Below are 25,574 nucleotides of genomic sequence, written 5' to 3'. Positions count from 1 at the left end.
ATTTACTGCAGGAAAAATGGGGAATTAATATGCAGCATTTTCCTGAAACTGTTGCATATTAATGCACTGAGCTTTCTGCCAGTTTTTTTCCTTTTCCAAAAGGTCAGATTTGACCAGAGCAAATCTCTATTTGGAGAACAAGTCTTCTTTGCTGCAGTCCTTTATTTCCAGAGGGGCTTCTTTTGAAAACAGGAGCTTTCCCCGTGCGCCGCTGCGCTGTCGCATCTCCACTTGTCTGTGTGGTCCTATGAGCCGGAGCAGTGCACGTGTAGAGCCCACAGGCTGCTCTCCCTGCTCACATCTCTGTGAGGTAAGACAGGACAAAACACTACATTTGTATCACCAAGTCAACAAAGTGGAGACAAAAGAAAGAATGCAGCCAAAAATCCGTTATGTGGGACAGTCCGCTCTAGTGAAGTCTCAGTGAATCTGTGAACGCACAAAAAGCAACAGCAGTCAGCTCTGAGCGTCTGCAGCCCCCCCTCCTGCTCCTGCTCTCAGGGCAGAGTGAGGGACAGAGCGCTGGTCCCGGGACGCTCCTGGACCCCCACAGCACACAGCACATAGGACAACATAGGAGAGGACAGGACAGGACAGGGGAGCAGAGCAACAGCTGCAGGAGAGACCAGGGAGCGCACACAGCAGAGGAGGTGTGAGCCAGAGCAGGCGGACCGCACTATAGGCACATGTGAGCAGAGCGCGTGGACAATGGACTACTGCTGATACTGTTGATAGCTCTGACATACACAGAGAATCTGGGACTAACCGTGTGATACAGACAAATGCTCTAGTGCACTGAGGAGGAAGGGAAGGATGTGCACCTCTAAACTGAAAGAGCTGAGAGAGAGTGAGAGTTGGAGCATGGTCGGTTAAACTCAGAGGCGGAATAACTCGAGACTGGACATACTTTTTTTTAATATTAACTCATCTTCTACTTATTCAAGAGTCTGTTCTGAAACTTTATTTTTCTTTTGCTGGCAGGAATCAGTGGCTACGTTTACGGATTATTGACCTACTAGCCGGACGTCACAGACAAAGTTCACATGTAACCTGCGAGCGTAAGTGGATTTGTGCTTTTGGAGCTGTGTGCACTGCCTCTGCTGTCTGTGGATGACATATGGCTTTATAAAAGGTGACACTTTCTCAATAGTGCAGTGTTTGTTTATGTTGGCTCTCATGTACACACGCCCCCACACTGTGTGCATGTGAGTGGCTCCCTGGGGACACATTCCTCCCTGTTAAGAACATGCTGAGAGCCAGATTGATTTCTTTGACTCATTGGTCTGTTTCCTGATGACAGCTTGAACACCTCCAACGGAAAAGAGCGCCTTTGTTTTCTAATGGAACAACAGAGGCCTCACTGAAAAGCCGTGTACTCCCTTTGCTTATGACTGAAATTATTCTGGTTGTGTACTCATTGACTTCTTAGTCAGACACACTCGTGGGAAGTTTTTATTTTTGGCATTTCCACACACGTACACAAACAGCTGAAAAACTGCAGCCAATGAAGTCTATTATGGCCCCTAACCTGAGCTCGGTGCTGGTTAGCCTCACCCTGGCCGCAGTGCTCGGGATGACCTCTCTAGGGGGCTGGAGTCAGAGGTCCAGAGGGGCACTGGCACAGGCCATGCCCAATAATCAAACTGAGAGCTCTCAGCGGCTCACAGACGCAGCCCTGCCCACCCCCACAGCGGACACTGAGGAGCAGACGGCCCCCACCAGCACCAACCGCTGCTGGGGCTATTACGACGTGATGGGCCAGTGGGACCCTCCGTTCAACTGTAACGCAGGCATCTACAGCTTCTGTTGTGGCTCCTGCTTCTACCGCTTCTGCTGCCAGTTCAAAGTGCACAGCCTGGACCAGACGTCCTGCTCCAACTATGACACCCCAGTGTGGGCTAACACGGGCCGCCCCGCGCCCCCGGTCACAGAGGTGCAGGAGGAGCCCTACCGTGACCGCACACACATGATCGTCTACATCATCTGCGGAGTGGTGGCCATCATGGTCCTGGTGGGAATATTCACCAAGCTGGGCCTGGAGAAGAGCCAGGGAGGCCAGACGGACATGACCAACTCCAGGTAAGACACACATCACAGACAGTGTCTTAAGTTTGGAACAAAAGAGATTATTGGTGTGTGATTCACACTCAAGCAAGGCAAGAGTATACAGTTACAATTCAACGTACTGAATCATAAAACATCTGTGTGCAATAACAATGGCATGGCTATGAAGAGTGATAAATTTGAATTTAATGAATTTCTATATAACATGTCTGCCGCCAAAACTGTATTTTCCATTCACTTCTATATTGGCTGTATTGAGTTAGTCACACCTGTTGTGTGGAGCCCTGCCTCTGTGTCGGTGCACACTGTATGTGAGGGGTCAGCCCAGGGCCATGATCCTTCATGACTCACACAGAGGTGCTAATGGTCGTGAAGTCGCACTGCTCTGACGTTGAGCAACAGCACGTGACTCCTGCAGGAGGAGAGTATCCGCGGTGGATTCATTCAAGCTCCTCTTAATATTCCCCTTCATCTAGGTTGCTTGTATCAAACTGCCTGTGACGGACTGGCCCATTGGCTTATATGCAGTTTGACCTGAGCTTAAAAATCCTGCAGAAGTACAATACCCAATCCCCCTTAGTCTTTGAGTAGTTTAACTATAATCTTGTTTGTGTCCAAGAGTTATTTTGGTGCTAATGTAATTAAGTAAGTCATTTCCTCACAGATCAATAAAGTCTAAAGAGCAGTTAGGGGGGAAACAATTTAAACTGTGAAAGCCAAAGGAGACTTTTCACTCAATAACAGTGCAAAACTCCAAAGAGCATTTATGTGAAACTGCACTATGTAACTGTACTAGAGGGGAGTCAGCCATCTGCTAGTCTCCATGGGTATGTTACTGCTTTGACTGGAACGTTATACAATAAGGCATAAAACATATCCATCTTGTGTTTCTTCAATATCCACATCTTCAATGAGACAATAATGTGCATCTGAAAAGTTACACAGTTCACCTTTAAACATTGAAAGTGTATTCAAAAGGTCTGTACCTGATTGTCATTTCTTCTGGTTGTGATAAATACATTTTATATTATCAGAGTATTGTAAATGTAGTTAAATGAGACAAACAAAGCGATTGAAAGACAAGACCTAGGCATTTTACAAAGCATTTTGCTGGGTAATAACTACAGAGAAACTACTGACAGGGCAACTGGTTTTTATCCAATCAGGAACAATGTTTGGTGAGAATCATGGGAAACCACTGCCAGACACTAAACCAGACAGCTCAATCTATCCTGGTGCATTTTCAAGAGTGAACAAAACACAAAGAAAGTTGAGATTAATGGGGGAACACGTGGAAACAGCTACACAAGACGATCCCAGACAGTTCTTTCTGTGTCATGGTGCAATATCAACGTGGTAAAAAGTAGGAGTGTACCGATATGATACTCGTACTGGATATTGGCACCAATACTGAAAAATTTGCATTGGATATCGGCTATTCCAAATATCGTCTGAAATATAAATGATTGCAGTAAGACTATTTAGTGGTCATATTTGGTCCAGAAAGTCTCAATGTTTGAATTTGTGTTTATACCCATTTGTTCTGGTGTTACTTGAGATAACAGCTACATAACACGTTTGAATCAGCTTGTCTTATTTTATTTTTAAGGAAATAAATGCTGTTTTCAGTCTCTGCACTGCTATCAGCTGACATTGTAATGAAATTAGTATAGAAACTGAAAAACTGGATTGGTGCATCTCTAGTAAAAAGGACTAAGTGGGCGGGGCTAGAGTTCAGACTCAAACATGTTCCTCACTCATGGTTAAAAGCAGATAGAGTCTTTTAATATTGCATTCTTCAAGCATTGTATATTTTTGTTGTAATGTAACAGGCTTAACAGAAGCAAATGAGTCTGTTCTGACGTTTGCTGCCTCTGAAGTCATGGCTGATGTTGATGAGGTGTCCCATAGCCACTGAACGGGTTATGTTTATGCACTCACTTTGACCTTCCAGGACAAAAACACTCCCCCAGACAGGTATAAATAAGACACCGGGGCAGAGCAGAAGAGGAGGAGGAGTGGGAGGAAGAAGAGGAAGAGGAGGGGCTCTTGCGTCAGAGCTGAGGTGAAAGCTCACGAGAGACAGAAGACAAGTGACAGGGACACATGAGCTCAGTGCAGAGGTGAGAGACGAAACAGGGAAGGACACGATAAGTCAACACATGTATGTACAACAAAAAGTCTACAAAACAAGAGTGAAAAAGTACTAATTTGTGCATTGCTGACTGTTAAATTTTTAAGTACCATTTCATTGGTCAAGACTCAAAAGAAAGTGTGCATGTATTTTAGAGACGCATATAAAGTAATATATTTCAAGAATAATTATGTATAGGGGCTTTGGGAAGGTCAGAAATACCTCTTAAAAACTGGGATTAAACAGATTAAACCCAGAACTGAACCAGAGCTAGACCAAGACCCAGCCCGCCCATTAAAGTGATTGGGTCAAGAACAATGGCGCATTTCTCTCACCTTCTCACCTAGGGCTCGTCAACCACATGGGCACAGGCAAACGTGCGCAAGGAGCGTGGTCCCATGTACCACGTGAACACTCTGACCAATCAGGGCGGCACTCACTTATTTTAATAGATCTATGGGCTAGACCAGGACTAAACTGGGCTCAGATCAGGGCCAAAACAGGCACGAGGATGTCAAGTTCAAATTCAACTATGTCATGTTTGGAAAATCAAAAATCAGGTATAGCTTTAAGAAAAAAAAGTTTACATAATGAAGGCGATGAAAAACAAAATTGCCAACGTACACAAACTGCTATAGCGTTTGTGGGAGTAAATAACACTTACTAACTTTTTAAACTCACTCACAATTCAATAGTCCAACTGTAAATATTCTCACTCACCTAGCGCTAGTATGCCACTTTTCCACTGTTATAAGCTTTATTATCTAATAATAGCACCTGTTGTTTCACATAGACATAAAATTGAAACAGTATACATGTTTATCTTGAAGAATCATTATCTTACATACATTTTTATCTGCGGCGCTAGGGTTGTCAGAAGCACCAAAAATCAGATACTCATTTGAGCAAGAATCGATTCTAAAACGGCACAATCACAGGACAAAAATGAACCTTTCCTGAAGCTTTAGAATGACCTTGAGCTGTATCAGAACAAGTATATAGACTTAGACTAGTATACGCCTATGGACACAATGGAACAGACCTGGACCACTGAGGGATTACACAGATAACACTACATGGTAATATAAAAGAAAGTACAACCATTTTATTCTGAAAATCACATTCTATTATCTAAAGAAAGATTTTTTATATATTTTTTTTCATTGTGGTGTCGTAATTGGTTTTGAGTAGTAAATCTAATAGGGCTGGGAATCACATGGTCCCTCACAATGTGATACGCTACACAATACATAACTCATGATTTTATATTATCACAATGTGGCGATACATGTGATAAGCGATATATTACACACGATACTCTATTTTAATAATTTAAACAGTGAATATGACAAGTATTATTGTAAAAGCAAGTTTCATTCCTCTAAATAAGCAACAAAATGGTCGTGTGGTCACAAAAAAAAATCTTGGCGATATATCGATACAGCAGCCCATGATAATTATACTGTATCACCCCCTAGAGTAAAAAAATCGAGTCTGAAATTGCCGTACTGTGACAACACTACGCAGCACACATCTGAAGCTTGGGATATGAACAATAGAATCCATCTATTTACACACAAAACTGCTCTTCCTCTCCTGCCTGCATCTGAGCAGTGTTTGCGCTCCACAAATAAACGAATCCGCTTGGGCATTTAGGTGGTAATGTTGTGTAACCGTGGGGGTCGTACACTCTCCAAAGACACACACGCGCACACGCACACACACACAAACCTCTCATTACGCCGCTCTGCTCCTCCGCTCCCATGAGTCCGCTCCACTTTTTGTTTTCTTCCCTCCCTCCGTCTGTCTTCTCGTCCGCTGCATCTACCGCAATGAAAAATGGATTTTAGTCTTTGATACATGATTCAGTGAGGGGAATTAGAGGCCTTAATTAACGTGTCTTGAACTCGTACTAAGAGGGAAGAGGAGTGCAAAGGAAGAAAGGATGACTTGTATTAAATCTTAAAGGGCCTGTAGCCGATTTTTTTCCCCTTTGTATTTGAACATTTTTCTTGCCCCAGCACACATATATTGTATAAGGAGCTTTTGAAGTCCGCTTTGTACCGCCTACATCCAACTGTAAAGCATTTTATCGTTTGAAAATCAGGAAGTGCGTGGTCAGCATGTTAGTTAGCTTTACAGTGACAGAAAAACTTCATCTCTGAAAGTTGTGGAAAGCATGTGCAAACTCATGTAGCTGTGAATAATGAACTGAAACCATATTACACTATTTTCTGATCTATGTGTTATATTATTGTTATAATGTTTTTTCCTCATCACAAACAAATATCGGCTCGAGCGTCCCCCTGGCTTGAAAGTCCTAGCTCGAACGTCCCATTCTCTCGGCTTGAACGTTCCTCTCCTCCCTCCGGGCGCCCCCTTCTCTTGGGCGGCATATGGGTAACTGCTGTGCCCGGGAAAGGGGGGACATTCTCGCAGGCCTTTAGTCGACTTTACACACACCAAGATAAGATAAGATAAGATAAGATAAGATAAGATAAGATAAGATAATCCTTTATTGTCTCCCATGGGAGAAATTTGTCTTGGGACAGGGGTAACATGTTTTATCAAAAAACAGGACAACACAACACAAAGCAGCACATAAACAAACACCATAAAACAAAGTAAATATGAGACCAGTATGACCACGAGTGATGCACCAACAGGACCCTTAAATTATCCTTAACAGGCCCTTGCATTCTTCTGTTCTATTAATTATTGCACATTCCCTAAGCCTATGTGCAGTTTTAGTTATAATTATTGCACATTCCCTAAGCCTAGATACATAGAAAGCTACAGAATGTATTCAAAAAACATTCAGAATCACTTTTAGAAAGGCCTTAACTGTGTATTTCATCGAAATATGTAAGATAAAATCCTGAAATAGTTGCTTCACTGTTGAGACCACATAATTTTTACATGTTTTTTTTGTATGTATTAACAAATGTGTTGAGAGAAATTGTAAATTGCATGTGTACAATATATATAATGACAAAACATTTTTTTAAATATAGATATAGATTAACTAACTTAGTTTCATAAAGGGTACAGTTCAGGGGGACTTTCCAGCTTGGGGACTTTACAGCCAGTGGAACTTTCCAGCTGTTTCCCTCACAAACATACCTGGAGTTGTGTTTTGTTTCATTCTCACATGTTTAAAACACAAACCCTGCATATTTCAGGTGAGTTTTTCTCTAAAACAACAACAACAAAAAAACTCTGTTCCTCCTTGTCATGTGGCAATACAGACGTTTTTCACTATGTTTTTAACCCCATAACACCGACTGTCACAAATATGCGACAAACCCTTTGGATCAAGCTATATGTCCAGATAGCGGCTGCGTTCTCCCAGTCCCGGTTAGTGCAGATGCAGGACCTCCCTAGGAACCTTTGGCAAGCACTTGTTTCTAGTTGTCGCAAATTTACAACATACCCAAATTTCTATTATTTATATATATATATTTTTTGTTATAGTTCAATTAATAATCTCATCTTAATTTATCATCTACTGCAAGGCAAAAACACATACAAAACATTTTTATATACATCTATATAAATTCAGGCTTTAAGGGGTTAAAGTCTATACACCTTCACTAGAATAATTTGGATAGTTCATTTCAACCCTGGAATTTTCAATCTCTTCTAAACAAAAAGTAAAAGGCAGCTGCTAACTTGTAAACTACCACTTCATGACATCACAAGGTGAAATCTAGCATTCTGAGCTTTGGAGCTGTAGACAGACTAATGGTAAATGGTCACATTTTTCTATAGAGCTTTTCCACCTTCAAGGCACTCAAAGCACTTTACAACAAGGAACCATTCACCCATTCACACACCAGTGTACGCAGACACTGTGGGCAAAGTGGGTTAAGTGTCTTGCCCAAGGACACAAAGGCAGCATTCATCTGTGGAAGCTGGAATCACACCAGCCAACCTGTGGGTCAGTGGATCTGACCACTCAACCTGTGATGTTTATGTTGAGAGCTGGATTAGAACCGCCAACCTTCAGATCAGTGGGCGAATGCTCTACCAACTGAGCTACTACTAATAATAACTGATTACTCAAACATGTGTGAATGAAACAAACAAAGCACAACTCCAGGTTTGTTTCTCTGTGTTTCCCGCAGGCGGTACTGGCGAAAGTGAGAAAGTGAGGAGCGGGGGAAGATTACGTGCATAGAGAAAAAGTGAGGAGATTCCATGTGACAACCGTAGTTTTGCAAGGATTCACGTGGTCCGGAGGGGCGTAGTCAAGCTCATCAGAAACAGGATAAACTGTTTCTGATGAGCTAACAATGCAAGATGACTTAAAGCTCACAACAGTCAATTTTGTACCTTTAAGTATTAGAAACAACAGAATACAATGCTGCTTTCTCTGATTATGCCTTGAATCCCATATAAACAACATTAGATAAGCTATTCTGCATATGTATTATTATTATTAAAAGTAATACACGCAGTCACTCAGAGCACAGTACAAAGTGTATTAATTCAGAGGCAATAAAAGAATATGTAGCCGGCAGCGTAAACAAACAAGGTGTCAGGTGCCAAAGCATAAATTACATTGTACACCGGATTCATCTGCGCCTGCTGAAAACCTAATCACAAATATGCGTTCTTTCCAAATGGCAAGTATCAAGTGCTCAGACGTAAAGCTTTCAGTTCAGGGTTCAGATGTGACAATATGAAATTTAAAGGTCCTATATTACATCAAATGGATTCTAGCGAGCTTGTTATAATGCTGTTACCTCATCAAAAACATGCGAGAAGTTGTGTTTTGTTACGTTCACACATATTTGAGTAATTCTTTTTTAATAGTCTGACTACATCTCCAAAGATCAAAATGTCATGTAGTTGTAGTTTTCAAGTTAGTATCTAGAGATTGGTGAAGGTAACGAGTTTAAAAACATACTGGAGCAGATCGTGAGGAAGAGTTTTTTTTATCTATATTTATATCTATATCTCTATATCTATCTATATCTATATCTTTATATCTATATCCATAACCAAAATATTGTGATATCATATCGCGAAAAGTCTCACAATAATACCGTGGGCTGTCACAATATATCGAATCACAAGTTCCTTTGCTTAAATGCATGGTTTTATAGTTGCAACAGCTTATGAACATCAGAAACTACATATCCCATGATTCATTTCAGTGCAGAGATATGTTTTGTACTTGAATTCTAGGTATTATGACAGAAATAATTCACACCAAAATCTTGTCAAGGTATTTTAAAAGCATAAAAGTGTCCCATCTACAGTTATATCAGCCTCTTCAAAATATCGCAATAAATATCGTACCGTGAGATTTGGATATCGTTACATCCCTAATATCCATCTCTCTCTGTCTATCTATATCTTTTATCTATTATGAATTTTGCCATAATTGAGCTGCACCAATGTGAAACACAGAGGAGCTTCCTGGATTGTCCTAATGATTTTAAGAGAAATTTCCATTGGCTGTACCGGTTTTGTTTTGGGGGTGGGTTTGCTTTTGCGAAGAGATACTTTAGTAGCGCTTGTCGGCATCGAATTCTAAACCCTATCATTGTCAGGGAATCAGAAAGTGTGGTGTTAACATGCTAGTTTTTGTTGTTTGCTTTATCGTAATAGCAAAACTCTGAATTGGTGTCTGAAAGTTGTGAAATAATCAGATGCCAGGATGAGTTCAGAATTTAATGTAATTTGTACCACTGTGAACTGACCGCAACAACCAGGTGCCTCTTTTTTAACCATAAAAATCTGCAGAAATAGCGCTGCCATTTCACCCCAAATAATTCCTATCACAGCTTTGAAAACAAAAACCTCAGACGGTGACTTTCTTTGTCGCCCTTATTCTCTTCTTACTCGCTAAAAACAGCCTAACCTCCTCACCACAAATAAAAATAAACAACAATAGTGAACCCTTCCTCACACCCGCGCCCTCTCATTCCCTATTGCACTATTGTAGCACTTATCATAAGTTATTCCGCTAAGCAGCTATGTGTTCAAGGGCACAGCAGATTGAATGAGCCACTGGGGACCTGAACAGCCCCTTTCATTCTCCTCTCTATTCCTTTACTGTATTGTCCACAGATATTCCATTTGCTTTATTCGCCAGGCCATGGTTTCGCTTTTCATCACCAGATCTGACAGGTGTTTAGAGCCCGCCCATAAACGCGTGCAATTTGAGCAGGACAGGAGCGGCTGAAAGGGAATGACGAATTGGGTTAATAGCAGATAGATGTGTAGTCGACATTGAAGAATCCTTTTGTGGAAATTGGTGCCTATGGGAAATGAGGGTACGATAGGGTTTGAGTGGTGTGACTAAAATGTGCGATAGAGGATTTTGTAATGATTTGAAATAGAAAAAAATATGTTAAAACAAGAGATGAATCGAGGAAATGGGCTCTTCATGGCCTGGTCCCCAATTTTTCGTATTTGCCTTGCCCAAGTACATATACATAAAGCAGGTCCTATATTACACAATTGTGACTCCTCATCAAAAACAAATGTGGAGTTGTGCTTTGTTTCATTCACACATGTTTGAGTGACCCTTTGTTATTAGTCTGTCTACATCTTCAATGCTCAAAATGCTCTGTTCCAACCTGTGATGTCATGAAGTGGTAGTTTTCAAGTTAACACACAGCAAATTCAAGAGTCTTAATCCAACTCATGTATTGTTAATTTTAACACGTTTACCATGTCATATTGGGTCTACACTAGAATGAGGTAAAACTAAACTTTCCAAAATGTACACTGGTAAAGTAATGTAACCATACTCAGAGTTTAATTTGACACTGATTAAGATTAGATTTTTTACACTAGTGTACAGTGAAAAATGAATAACAGTATATTGATATGCTTTAACACCTTATGAAGTAGAAATAGTGTAAAGTGTTCTTCATGTTACACTATTCAATAGTAGGTCTTTCTTCACTAAATAGTGTCAATGCTGCGATCAACCCACTTCATAATAGTAAATAGTAAAATAATGAAAACTACCACAAAGTTCCATTTCAGTGTAACTTGTATTAAAATTAAGCACATCATACAATCATACTACCAAGACATTTCAAAATGTATACATTAGGTCTCCTTACACGTGCCCCTCTCCCAGTGCAGTCCAGCTCGTATGTGAAATGGCTGCCGGCTGTACCTCTCCCACTGGAAACGTTACAAAAGCCCAACGCTGATGTAGTGTGACATTCAAAGCACAGACTTTGTAAGTGTTTGACATCAACACTGTGGATCAACAACTACTCATTTTACACTACAACACTGTCATAGTTGAAACATATCTGGATTTTCTACATTCTACTCACAACCACACCGACGCTGTGCATCTACCCTTTACCTTTTTTCAGTAAAGAATGGCAATTCCAGTGCTGAAATTATCCAAATGATTATAGTGAAGGCATGTGGAGTTTAAAAACACTGTGGAGCACTGTATTACCTATATTACCACATGACATCACAAGGTGGAACAGCATGTCTTCCGTTTGAGAGAAGAACTCAGCCTAAATATGCAGGGTTGATTGTTAAACATATGTGAATTAAACAAAACACAACTTCAGGTATGTTTTTGACAAGGAAACAGCCTGATAACATAGATCAGAAAACAGCATAATATGGGCCCTTTAAATCAGCTGTGTGTCTGCATCTAATTGTAAAGTGTTTTATTGTCCAATAATCAGGAAGTGTATGTTAGCATGCACTGTGCTCTGAAACTTTCAACTCTGAAAGTTGTGAATAGGTCATAAACTCAACACTGAATAATCAGGATGTTCACAATGCATAAGGTAAATGAGGAATAACTTTGGACTACTGCAAACTGTTAAAACTGAAGTAATTCTGAAGTAAAAGACTAATCAGGTAGAACGCCTTTAAGCGAGTTAGAGTTTCACAATCTAAGCCAACCAGCAAGATCATTTTTAGCAACACGGCATTCACTACACCCCGAGCAACCAATCTGAAATAAAAACATCCGCTTCCTTTCTTTGATCCCGGAATTCCAAAACACGGCAATTATTTGAGTCTTTCTTCAGTCCTTGCGCACTTAGACGTAGATACTAGCCGAGGTAATTTTCCATTCTTCATTAGCGCCTCCGCCTGATTGCGTTTCTTCTCTCATCTCTGCAAAACAGAACACTTTTCTGATGACGCACAGATCAACCAGCCTGGCTTCAGTCCACAGCTCCTCAATAGTTTGGGGGTTTTGGTTGTCTGTGTTATTTATGTGCGTTTTATGCGTTTGTGTGTGGTTAAAGTCCTGTGGCAGTCGAACTATTAGAACTCCACAGCACGCTTCAGTGCAGGAAAGTGAACAAAGACAGATCACTGCAGTCTCCAAGTTCTTCCATTCAGCTGTTGGTGCAGGGTTCAGACTCCAGGGCATCTGAGATTACCCGCATATACTTGTGTTTTAAAGGTCCTATATTACGCAAAAAGGGTAAAAAATAGTGCAATATGGGAACTTTAAAGGTCCTATATTACGCAAAATCGACTCTTGTGAGCCTTATACCATGTTTGGTTGAGGGATCTGTTTGGTTGTTATATTAATGTTTCTCTATGTTTATGTTTAATGGCTGTGTCTATGCATTTTGTCTTATCGTTCTGTGTTTCTGTTTATTAGATATGTTGTTTTGTTTTTGTATTGTTTTGTTTTGGTTGTTTGTATTTTTGTGACTTGTTGTATTCTTTGGATGATAAGGATCCCCCTCGAAAACGAGGTGACTCACCTCAAGGGGCTTTTCCTTAATAAAATAAACGTACAATTAATTATAATGTTGTTAGTAGGGATGGGCATTTGATTAAATTTTGTATTGATGCGGTTCAGCTTCTGGTGGACTAAAGGACACGACTCAGTAGAATATGGTGTTCTTTCTGTGACAGAGGGATGTGGATGAAGATGATGGTGAGTGTGTTCTGTGTGTATATTTGTGTTGGAGATGCTTCGTGTTTCATACATGTACAGGTTTAGTACAGCTCTTTATTTAACAGTCATTTCACTCACTTTATGTTGGTCACTTCATTTATTTTGGCTACTGTTGTGATGAAAAGACTGAAAAGTGTTTGTCTTTTGGAAACATGCACACCCAACTTTATGTTGGGATACTGCGTGTATATGCACCATGTTGAAACCAGGATACTCAAAAAACCTGATCATATCCAGGACACTGATGCACATGTAAACGCACTCCTTGAGTGGTACAGTGATCTCCAAGGAGGAGCCAGAGCCAAAACATGGGACTGTGAGGTCGCAACTCCAGTGTTGCGCTGTCAGACGCAGCCTCGTCTCCTTACGCTACGCACAGCAACCTACATTCAGTTTGTTGATTAAAAATGAATGTGACTGACGAAATTCTTGATGATCAATTATCAATTAGTTGACTAATCTTGCCAATCCCTAGTTGTTACCTCATCAAAAACATACCTGGAGTTGCATGCTTGAGTAATCCATTATTATTATTCTGTCATCTTCAAAGCTCAAAATGCTCTGTTCTACCTTGTGATGTCATGATGCTGTAGTTTTCAAGTTAGCACCTTTTACCTTTGGCTTAGTAGAGATTGGCTATTCCAGGGCTGAAATCATCTAAATGATTCTAGTGAAGCTGTATGGAGTTTAAAAACACAGTATTACCATCATATGTATTACCATATGACATCACAAGGTGGAACAGTGTTTGCATTTGGGAGAAGAACACAGACTAAATATGCAGCGTGTGTGTGTTAAACATATGTGCATGAAACAAAACACAACTCCAGGCATGTTTGTGATGAAGAAACAACATTATAGCATAGATCAAATAGTAATAGTGTAATATGGGCTCTTTAAGTAATGGAAAACTGCATTCATCTTCAGCCAACCATTTTTTTTTCAGTGAACACTATACACTACATTAGATATGAGAGAACGCTTTCATTAAATTACAGAATAAATTTGAGTAAAAGCAGCCATTAGATCTGCGTGCCATGTTAATGTGAAACAAGATCATTTAATTGGGTTTTACCACTTGAAACATTTCATTTAAGTAAGTTAAAGTGGGATTTTTTAGTGTGCGGCAGTAATGGAAAGTGAAATGTAGAGAAACGAGTGAAGTGGGGCGATGAGGGGGAAGCATGACGAGATTTTAGGATGTTTTGACTCAGAAAATTTTTTAAATGAGTTTGGGCATTGGATGATTTAAGCACAGGATTGAGATAGAAAGTGTGTTGGACTAAAAAATATCTTAGTAAAGAATATTACACTATTTTCTGATCTATGTTATAAGGTTGTGTCCTCACCAAAAACACACCTGGAGTTGTGTTTTGTTTCACTCACACATGTTTAACACACAAACCCTGCATATTTAAACAGTTCTTCTCTCATATAGAAAACATTGTTCCACCTTGTGATGTCATCAGGTAATACAAGAATTGTTTTAAACTCTAGACACCACTAGAATCATTTGGATAATTTCAGCTCTGGAATTGCCAAGATCTACTGAACAAAAGGTAAAAAAGTAGCTGTACCAAACACAACTCCGGGAAGAGGTAACAACAATCTAACATGGCTTAAAGGAACAGTCCAGATTTTTGCGCATAGGGCCTCATTTCCTAGTGAGTCAGAGTGTTGGACTTTTTAACATATTCCATCCATTCCTTGTATTTGCAGAGGTCACTGGTGCTAGGCTAGTGCATGTCAATGGCCATAGTTATCCTGCCACTAAAAACAGTCTTACCCACTAAACAAAACACCCAAAGCAAATCTATTATTGCGCCAGACTGTCGATGTAAATGTCTGTGTCGATAGAATAATGTTTGAAATAAAACTAACCTTGCATCGCATGAATCGTCGCATGTTGAGGGACTATTTTCTCAGCAGCAGTGGAATTTTATGTTATTGGGTTCTTTTTTCAGATTGTAGTGCATCTTATTCTCACTTTCAGCAGTGCGAGGCGTGCTCCTTTTACAATTTTCTCCACATTCTGAGTTGGGATGGAATTTTTGCGGTCCAGGCTGGGTGGTATAATTCCCTTGTCCCGGCAACGCAAGTTGAACCGGAGATGGTTACGGAAACGTGCCCTTTTTGATTCCAGTTGTTATAATTTCTGGAATTTCTTGACACATCCATTAAAAGTCCATGACTTGAGCGTAATAACATAATAGTAGCAGCAGAATTTTAGGAGATACCAGTCCACTGCTGCCAAGCTTTCTATCAGGAAGTACAACTCCCTGCTGCTGCTGCTGCTCAGACATAGATCATTCAAATGCAAGGTTGGTTTTACTTCTAAAATTATTCTCTCAACACAGACATTCACATCGACAGTCTGGTGTAATAATTGTTTTGCTTCGGGTGTTTTGTGGAGTGGATAAGACTGTTTTTAGAGGCAGGATAACTAACCTAGCCTACCACCAGCGACCTCTGCAAATACAAGGACTGGATGAATTATTTAAAAAAGTGTCTCCACACGTCTCCAACACTCTGGCTCAATAGGAAATGAGGTGCTATGTCCGAAATTCCAGACTGTCCCTTTAAAGCTCACAAGTTTGCGTAATAACTGGGTTGAAGTTGTGTAATGAGACTATATGTTAAATACTGTGCTATATTATGGTAAATAGACCTGGAGCGATGAGTCTTGCTGTGTTGTTGTTCTGACACATGCTTGAGTAATCCTGCATGTTTTGTTTACATCCTTCTCCAGAGATCAAAACACTTGGTTCCATCTTGTGATGACATTAGATGGTAAATTAGCTCCTCCTGGAACTGAACACTAAAACAAATGCCCTCTCTGCAGGGGCTGAGTTTGAAAGGTTGATACCTGTTAGACCAATCACAGTGTCTCTCATATATCCAGACTCCAGCCCTCCTCTTCTCTCATTCATCTTCTTTACTCCTACAGGTCCTGCCCAGTTTAGCAGCTCTATTTGCAGTGTGGTTGTGGGCAGAGTTTAGATCTTTAGTCCCACTTTAAAGTGTCTATGACAGGTTAGACAACTAATTTTAATAAAGATAAGCTAATCCTTTATTGTCTCTCATGGGGGAAATTTGTCTTAGGACAGAAGATCGCGTACTTTATCACGAAGACAGGACAACACAACAACAAAAGCACCACACAAACACCACCAAAGACCAAGTATGACCACGAGTGATGCACCAACAGGACCTTTAAGTCACTTTTTACAGGCAAACCCTTCGCAATCTTGTATTCTATTAATAATTGTACACTCCCTAAGCCTATGTGCAGTTTTGATTACACATTCCCTAAGCTTATGTGCAGTTTTGATTGCACATTCCCTTGACCTATGTGTAGTTTTGATTGCACATTCCCTTGACAAATGTGCAGTTTTGATTGCACATTCCCTAAGCCTTTTACTTTTATTTTTTAACTGCACAATCTGAGTTTAGCAGATTAACACCTAATGGCACAAAAGAATGTTTGAATCTGTTCAGTTTACAGTTTGAGTCCTTTTCATTTGTGTATTTTCAGTCCTGAAATTGGCAAGATCTACTGAACAAAAGGTAAAAAGTAGCTGTTAACTTAAACTACAGCTTCATGGCATGACAAGGTGAAGCATTTTGCACTTTGAAGATGTCGATAGAAGATGAAGATGGACTAATAATAAAGGATTTGTGAATCAAAACAAAACACAACTCTGGGAAGAGGTAACAAATTCTAACATGACTTAAAGGGACAGTCTGGAATTTTGGACATTGGACCTCATTTCCTAGTTGCCAGAATGTTACAGATGTGTGGAGACACTTCTTTAAATATTCCATCCAGTCCTTGTATTTGCAGAGGTCGTTGGTGCTAGACTGGTTCATGTTTGGGACCCTGAACCTTCAATCCAATCCAATCCAAACAGTTTCCAAAGTGCTGCACAAATACATAATAATAACAACAATAATAAAATGATAAACTACTAAAATAATCATCAACCTTCTGCCTGACGTCATCAACTCAATCTGACTGTGAAGAACATGGGTTGGGTCACTGGCCACCTTCCTGCCTTCCTAACTTTCTAACTAAACTAACTAAATTTCCTCAGAAATTTGCTGAAGTGAAGTGAATTATTTTACTTAATTAATGGGAAGTGTTGGGAAGGTTACAGATTACATACCCCAAAATGTAGTTTGTAACATAATTCATTAAGTTACTTAAGGTGAGTAACGTAATCTGAATACTTTGGATTACTTGATTTGCTGTAGAGAAGCAAAGACTAGGAAATCGTAACATAAGAAGTTTTGTCTGCTAAAAGACAATAAAAAGCCCAGACTTTACTTAACCAAATTAAAAATATTATTGATAGAAGAGGAGGAGACACGATCTGCACAGCATGGTTTAGTCCTGTTAAATCCTGTTTTAGTCCTGGTTTAATCCTGGTTTAGACATGGTTTAGACCTGGTTTAGACCTGGTTTAGTCCTGGTGTAGTCCTGGTTTTAGTCCAGGTTTTAGTCCTGGTTTACCTCAAAATGTGAAAACAGGAAAATACCACCATGTAATCCATTTATTTCAACAAAGTAACTGTAATCCAATTACCACTCATTGAAACAGTAAATGTAACTGAATACAGTACAGTAATTTGTACTCTGATTACTTAACTCCAGTACATGTAATCTGTTACTCCCCAACACTGTTAATGGGTGTGGCCAGGGGTGTGGCATTTACCTAAAATGCTACCAACGCAAAATGAGAGAATTTTGGTTCGTTCAGTTTCATCATATGACATTCCAAACACAATATTTAAGCAGTAAACAGAACTTTAAATTCCAAGTCTAAGGTACAGAGAAGTAATCTAGTAACTAAAAAATGTAAACCAGCGTATATTCACAGACATTTTAACCCATCTTTACCATCGCAGTCCAGGGTCGTCTCAGGATTCTTCGTAGTATCACTAACTGTGCTCCTTCTTAAGCGTTTTCACCCATGTACGAGAGCAGCGCTGCCTTTAAACTGTGCTGTCTTTGGGAACATGGTGTCCAGCCGGGCGCTCCATCCTCACTCCACTGATCCTGGTAATGGTCTCGTCCCCGCTGAAGATTGACGCGGACCCCAAGTCGCTGTGACAGAAAATCAAATGCTTATATGTAGCTGTTTGCTGGAGCGCGCGGTAGCAGGCTAAACTAGCTTGGTTGCGTTTGGATGTCTTGCTCTCCTCAGCTCATATGATGGAAAAACTAATACTTTTTTTTTTTTTTTTTACATAAAGGTGCACTATGTAACTTTTAGGCTGAGGGTCCGTCACCTGCTTGGAATGTTCTACGGTGTGACCTTAAACACCTCTACCTTACGTTTATTCAATTACAGGTGGTTTTATAACTCAAAATGTCCTTTAAAAACAGGTATTCTGACTGAGCGGGGGTCGCCTTTCCACAGATCTGATCTGTAACTTGACCTGGTTTGGTGTCCATGAAGACAAAATGAAAAGTATTTGATAGACCCTCCACCAGAAAAGTTAAACAGTGCACCTTTAAGCAACAGTAGAGATACTAGAGCAAAAAATTACTCAAATAAAATAAAAGTACCACAAGAAAAATCTGCTCAAGTAAAAGTATGAAAGTACCTGTTTAAAAATGTACTTTGAGTAAGTATGTCATGCATATTTTAGATTTGTTCAATAGAAACAATCTATTCTGTTTTTCCTAGTGTTTTTATTTGTATATTTTTGTTCAAACTACAGATGTGTCAAACTGTGATAAAAAAAAAATACTTTTACTTTGTTACATTCTACCACTGGCTCTTATTGCATAGTAGAGACTGAGTTTTCATGGTTTCGCTGCATTTTGCCATTCATTATAGTCTGCGGTTTCTTGGCTTCTTGGACCAAAATCATAAATGTCACTCACTCCCTCAAATAATATCGGCAAATCATAATTCTACCTCTGGACGCTTTCAGATGCTTTTTTCGTGTGTGCCAATTATAACCCACTGCACATTTTCGCCGTCAAACGAAACAGCCTGATAAACATGTATTGACCTTTCACAGAAGAGAGACGTCACCACTGTCACGGAGCACACGAGATGAATGAAAGAAAACAAAACATATGAAGAACTCAGAGGCTGTATTTACCACCGAAACAACTTAACGTGTCTTCAGTGGGCTAAAATTAGAGGTATTTTTCTGAGCGGTTAGATTTTTCTGTGGTTTGCAGTTAGTCCGACAAAAGTAACGCTGATAGAATACAGTGACATTCAGGAAATTGCATTTTCGGGTGTTTAGACCAGGTTATAGGTCCCATTCTAGATGCATTATTAGGACAGTATATATTTGGCTTACTGCTTTGTACAATAACCAATACTATACCAGATGATAGAGTTAAAATCCATAGCAAGGCAATCCGTGTGTATCGTTCATTTCTTTTTCAATATAAAACCAAAAATAAGATTAGAGTTCTTCTCCCAAAACAGAATACACTCCGTTCCACCTTGTGATGTCATGTGGCACCAAAGGAAGTACGCCACTGTGTTTTTAAACTCCATACACCTTTATTAGAATCATTTGGATGATTTCAGCCTAGAATTGCCCATCCCCCTTGAACAAGAGATAAAAGGGGCTGTTAACTTGAAAACTACCGCTCCATGACATCACTAAGTGGAACAGACCGTTATGAGCTTTGGAGATGTCAATAGACTGATAATAAAGGATTACTGGAACATATGTGAATGAAACAAAACACTTTAAAATGCAAAAATATGTTGAGCTTACTTTTTAAATAGTACTGACTGTCTTGCTTTGTTTCGTTAAAAAAATTCAGAAAACTGTGATAGCGTCTTATGCCCGATTTTGAAAAATGACAAGAACAGTTTACAAAAAAAATCTATCAAATCTTTTCCCCATCCTCTCTCATGCGCTTCCATTGTCTCTGTGTTCATGTTTCACTTTATCTCAAAACACCATCGCATCTCCGGCAGCATGCAGTCATTAAACAGGAGAACGGCTCTCTCCAACTACCATTTATCTCAGCCCACATCCAACCAGCAGCCTTCACAAAGCTCTCTTATCATGTTTTTATCACCGTTTTCTCCCTTTCCATAAAAATGACTACAACATCACTCACCCTCTTAGATTTAGAAAGCACAGGACTAGGATCCCGCACTATCACTTAAAAAATAAACCAACCTGACTCTTGGGCGTTTTAAGCCGTGTTATAATGTTGTCACCTCAACAAAAAGAGACCTGGAGTTGTATTTTATTTCATTCACACATGTTTGAGTAACGCTTATTATTAGTCTGACTACATCTCCAAAACTCAAAAATGTTCTGTTCCACCTTGAGGCAGAAAAATATATGCAGGGTTTGTGTGTTGAACATGTGTGAATGAAACAAAACACAACTCCAGGTGTGCTTTCGATGAGGAAACAACATTATAAAAAAAGAAAAGAGTGTAGTATGAGCCCTTTAAAGATCCTCTACTTCATCTTTGCACTGTGCATTTATCAACTTGAGGCTCAGTTTGATTTTTGGTGACACAATCTGCTCTTTTAAAGTTTTACAAAACAATAGAAATGCAGACGCAGAGTTGTGCTGGCAGGTCGCACAAAGCAGATCCTTTTTCATGTGGAGGCCTGACAGTGTTTCTCACCTTTTGGGCTGGAAGAGGGGTAATTCATCTTCACTCCAGAGCTCTACGGAGAGATGAGAGCAAGGTTAAAACTTATGAAGAGAAAAAAACAACAACACAAAACAATAAACTCAAAAGTTGTAATAAACAGGGAAAGAAAGTGCTTGCACATACAGTAACATGATTGTCTTATAAGACCAATGCAAATGACAGTAGTCATTTTTTCATTTCATATCAAGGGCTAGTAATTGGTCATATGAACAGACTATACAACAATATGGTGTTTAAAATGATCATCCGTCCATCGATTTTCTTCCGCTTATCTGGGGTGGGGTCCCGGGGGCAGCAGTCTAAGCCCACACTTCCTCCACTCCTGACACTTGCTCCAGCTCCTCCGGGGGGCCCTGAGGCGTTCCCAGGCCAGCCGAGAGACCCTCGAGCGTGTCCTGGGTCTTCCCCGAGGCCTCCTACTGTTGGGAGGCGCCCAGGAGGCATCCGGAACAGATGCCCAAGCCTCTCAATGTGGAGGAGCACCGGGTCTATTCCGAGCTCCCGTGTGACTGAGCTCCTCACCCTCTTTCTAAGGGAGCGCCGAGCCACCCTGCGGAGGAAACTCATTTTGACCGCTTGTATCCGCAGTCTCGTCCTTTCGGTCATTACCCAAAGCTCGTGACCATAGTGAGGGCAGAAACATAGATTGACCGGTAAATCGAGAGCTTTGCCTTTCGGCTCAGCTCCTTCTTCACCCTAACGGTACGGTACAGCGACCGCATCACTGCCGACGCTGCATCGATCCGCCTGTCAATCTCACGCTCCATCCTCCCCTCACTCATGAACAAGACCCCGAGATACTTGAACTCCTCCACTTGAGGCAATTAATTTTTAAAAATGCAGTTGTTTATTGTTTATTTTGATCCTCATTAGAAGATTCAAATCCCACTCTCGACAGAAACATCTTTAGTTGAGGAATGAAATCCAACTCACAAATTGGCAACGTGATTCCAGTTCCCACAAATAAATGCTGTTGTTGTGTCCTTGGGTAAGACACCTAACCCTCCTCTCCCGCCGTGTACTCTGTGTACTCTGGTGTATGAATGCGTGTGAATGGGTGAGTGGTTCCTTGATGTAAAGCGTCTTGAAGGTGGAAAAGAGCTGCATAAAAATGTGACCATTATCATTTGAAGTGTAAAAATACATTGCTGTCTGAGAAGCTCAATTAAGTGCAAATTAACATAAAATTAATTAACAATTTCTGAAATATCATGTCAATTATGCTGTTTGGTTCCTAATTATATACAGTTTATTTAAAAATTGTTGTTTATGTAATATGTCACGCATAATGGCATCAAGCTGGTACAGTTTCTAATCTGTAGAAAAGGCCACTAAATAAACCAATTCTGAAATTTAACATACTTTGATAGATACTAGATTTTGTATCTGATTTTAGACTTAAACTTAGACAATCTTTATTGATCAATATAATATAATAACAAAGAGAAAACATTTTATTTTTATCGTCTTCAAAATGTAAAGAAAAAAAAAAGAGAAGAAAACTAGTTCATTTTAAATGTTTTGAAGCGGTCCAGAGTTAATCCCCACTCCCAGCATCCCAATTATTCACTACAATGAGTTTATTATTACTTTTCACTTAACTTTAAGAGGCCAGAGCAGAGTTTTTCGCAGTTTAATTTCTACCACAGCTGCAAGTTTTACAATTTATCTGTACTGAGGCAAAACAAGTATTGCTCAACTACATGGATAAAAAGTACTAAAAGGGGTGAGTAATTCTTTTTTCCCATGGGGCCACATGAGAAATAGAAACTATTGTGGAGGGCCGGGTCAAAATGTTTAACTCAACTCTGCATAATATTAACTGTATTTCGTTATAAAAAGCAGTAAATAGCGTTGTTTTGATGAGCTGGTAAGACTTTATATTATGACTAAGCAATGAAAAAGTGAGGTTGCCTTACAAAAAAAAAAAAAACACCTCTAAAATAAAAGCAATGTTGCTTTAGTCCATGAATGAGGTAAAATTATAAAATATGTTTATTTTGTAATTCCAAATGAGCTTAAATGGGCCGGTTAGAGGGAGCTGTACAATGCCCAGGTGTGGTATAGAGCCTGTGCATCTGGTCCATATAATACCAACAGAACTGTGATTCTTTACAGTGTATTCTCTGAGTGGGCGGCGTTGGTCTATTGAGGCTGTGAGAGTTGCCCATTGACCTTGGGGTCACAGGTTCAATCCATTATTTTCATGTTGGTACACTTGACATTCCCCCAAGAGCCTATGATATTGATGTGTGAAGAGGGAAGAATACTTGAAGTAAACCAGCTTTGAATGGTACCTGTAGGCCATGTACTACACTTTAATGTCAGTATGGAGTACCTGGCAGCCCAGATTTATACTATATTTTAAAGGGAACATATTATACTATTTTTTGATCTGTGTTATCATTAACATATCTGTAGTTGTGTTTCATTTCATTCACACACAATCTCTGCATATTTAGGCTTCTCTCATACAGAAAACAGTCTGTTCCACCGTGTGATGTCATGTGAGAATACAGAAAGTGTGCCACTGTGTTTTTAAACTCCATACACCAGGCGTGTCAAACTCAAATTCACAGAGGCCCAAAATTAAAAACTGGGACTAAGTCATGGGCCAGACAAATACTTATAAAAAAAATTCAACAACATCTGCATGTTTTCTCTTCTTTTGAGATATGCAATGTTGAACCTTTTCTTGTTAAAATAAACGTTTAATAATAGTTTTGCTTAAACATTGAATCCAGAACAAGCATAATATAGAAATAATAACAACATTTTAAATAAATAATGTCTCTATAGCCTATCTGTAGCCGGCGGGCCAGCTCTAATGCATATTTGATATGATCTCACGGGTCAAATATAATTATATCGTGGGCCAAATTTGGCCCCTGGGCCTGAGTTTGACATGTCTACACATTCACTAGAATCATTTAGATAATTTCAGTTCTGGAATTGCCAAGATCTAATGAACAAATGGTAAAAGGTAAACCTGTTCATTTGAAAGCTAACACTGCATGACATCACAAGATGGAACACAACATTCTGAACTTTAGAGATGTAGGCAAACAAATAATAAAAGATAACTCAAACATATATAAATGAAACAAAACACAACTCAGGGTATGTTTTTGACGAGGTAACAGCATTATAACATGGCTTAAATCTCTCAAGAGTCAACTTGGCGTAATATAGGACCTTTAAACATTATACTATACTCTCTGGACTTGAATTTGTTTTTAAAAAATATATTCTTATTCATTATGAATAAGAACAGTGTAAATTATACAATAGATAGAAGAGATAGATGGACATGTGGTGTGTTTTGCCTGATATAAGCATGTTTGGCTACAGCTAATTGGAGCTTTGCTTGGTTGTGGTGAGGGCGTAATATGATTGATGAGACCTCAGGGCTTCAGGGCCTTTACAGTCGATAAAACACGCTCTTTTTTTTCCTTTTAAGCTCCCATCAGCCCCCTCTCCACACACGAGGACCATATTTAACAAGAACCACTGTCAAGAGCAACAAAAGGAGAGAAAGGGGGAGGTAGTTTGAAGCAGCTATGTGGTTACAAGGAAGGTAATTGTTTCAGTGCAGTGTCTGTTGTTTCCTCACAGTGTGGTTCTCTATCAAAACTATCAAAACTAGAGGTGGGCTGTACAGCAAAAAGACTGATATTATCTCAATTTTTGTTCTGAATTTATGAAAAATTTTAATACTGATTGATATATTTTTAAAATCAAACAATTAAAGGTCCTATATTACACAAAACGGATTCTTGTGAGTTTTTGTATTTTGTTTCATTCTCGCATGTTTGAGTAATTCTTTACTATTAGTCTGTCTACATCTCCAAAGCTCAAAATACTCTGTTCGGTGGTAGTTTTCAAGTTAACAGCTCCTTTTACCTTTCGTTCAATAGAGAGTGGCAATTCCAGGGCTGAAATTATCCAAATGATTCTAGTGAAGATGTATGGAGTTTAAAAACTGCTAAACACATGTGAATGAAACAACACAAAACAAAACCCCAGATATGTTTTTGATGAGGAAACATTACTGTATAATATAGATGAGAAAATAGCGTTACATGGGCCTTTAAAAGTGAAAGTTAAAATGTACTTTTTTGCACTGTAGAAAACAAATAACTTGTGGCTGGAAAACAAATGCTAAACGTACACGAGATGTCTCTTATTTGCTTTAATTGTAGTTATATGTATGATAATGCCTATTATTGGCAATTATAGTAGTATTGTAGTAGGCCTGGGTATCATTAAAAAGTTGCTGATACGATAATTACCTTGATACATAGGCTGCAATACAATACATATCTCAGTACAGTGCACTTTTGATTCAGTACAACATATTTCAAATCGATTCGATGCGGTTCAATTAAAAAAAAGGTACTACAAGTCTTCATTAAACCACTTCTTGTGCAAAGTGAATATGAAACACAAACATTTTAATCATCAAAACAGTGAAAATATCAAATGTGTAGCATAAACGAGTTTCCTTCCATTAAACAACCAACAAAACTGTATCACTGCAACAAAATAATTTAGTAAAATATAAAAAAAAATACTCTTGATAATATATCAATACAGCAGCCCATGATATCGATACTGTATCATCACATTAAATATATCTATATATCGATATTTCAATATTTTTGTCTCTGAACGTCTCTTAGCCCCTTTTTTCTCTGTCTTCCTGATTAAAACACAAATGCAGCTGGAGTTCATGAGCCCTTTACTGTTGTACTCATACAAGAATGAACAGTTCTCTATCCCTCTGTGGTCAT

General features: G+C 39.3%; 1 protein-coding gene across 1 annotated transcript in view; it reads left to right on the top strand.

Annotated features, from left to right (window-relative positions):
* The first annotated feature begins 1,516 nt into the window (after positions 1–1,516).
* The window catches only part of LOC110155766 (protein shisa-8), a 120,153-nt gene continuing 96,095 nt past the window's right edge, over positions 1,517–25,574 (top strand). The window contains exon 1 of the mRNA XM_055152956.1: positions 1,517–2,079. Coding sequence (XP_055008931.1) covers positions 1,517–2,079 — 563 coding nt within the window. The remainder of the gene's footprint in view (positions 2,080–25,574) is intronic.

The sequence above is a fragment of the Boleophthalmus pectinirostris genome, unplaced genomic scaffold (assembly GCF_026225935.1).
Source record: "Boleophthalmus pectinirostris isolate CB_2022bp ecotype Guang Dong unplaced genomic scaffold, ASM2622593v1 HiC_scaffold_17, whole genome shotgun sequence".
Classification (NCBI taxonomy): domain Eukaryota; kingdom Metazoa; phylum Chordata; class Actinopteri; order Gobiiformes; family Gobiidae; genus Boleophthalmus; species Boleophthalmus pectinirostris.
This window is presented reverse-complemented; position numbering and strand designations above follow the sequence as displayed.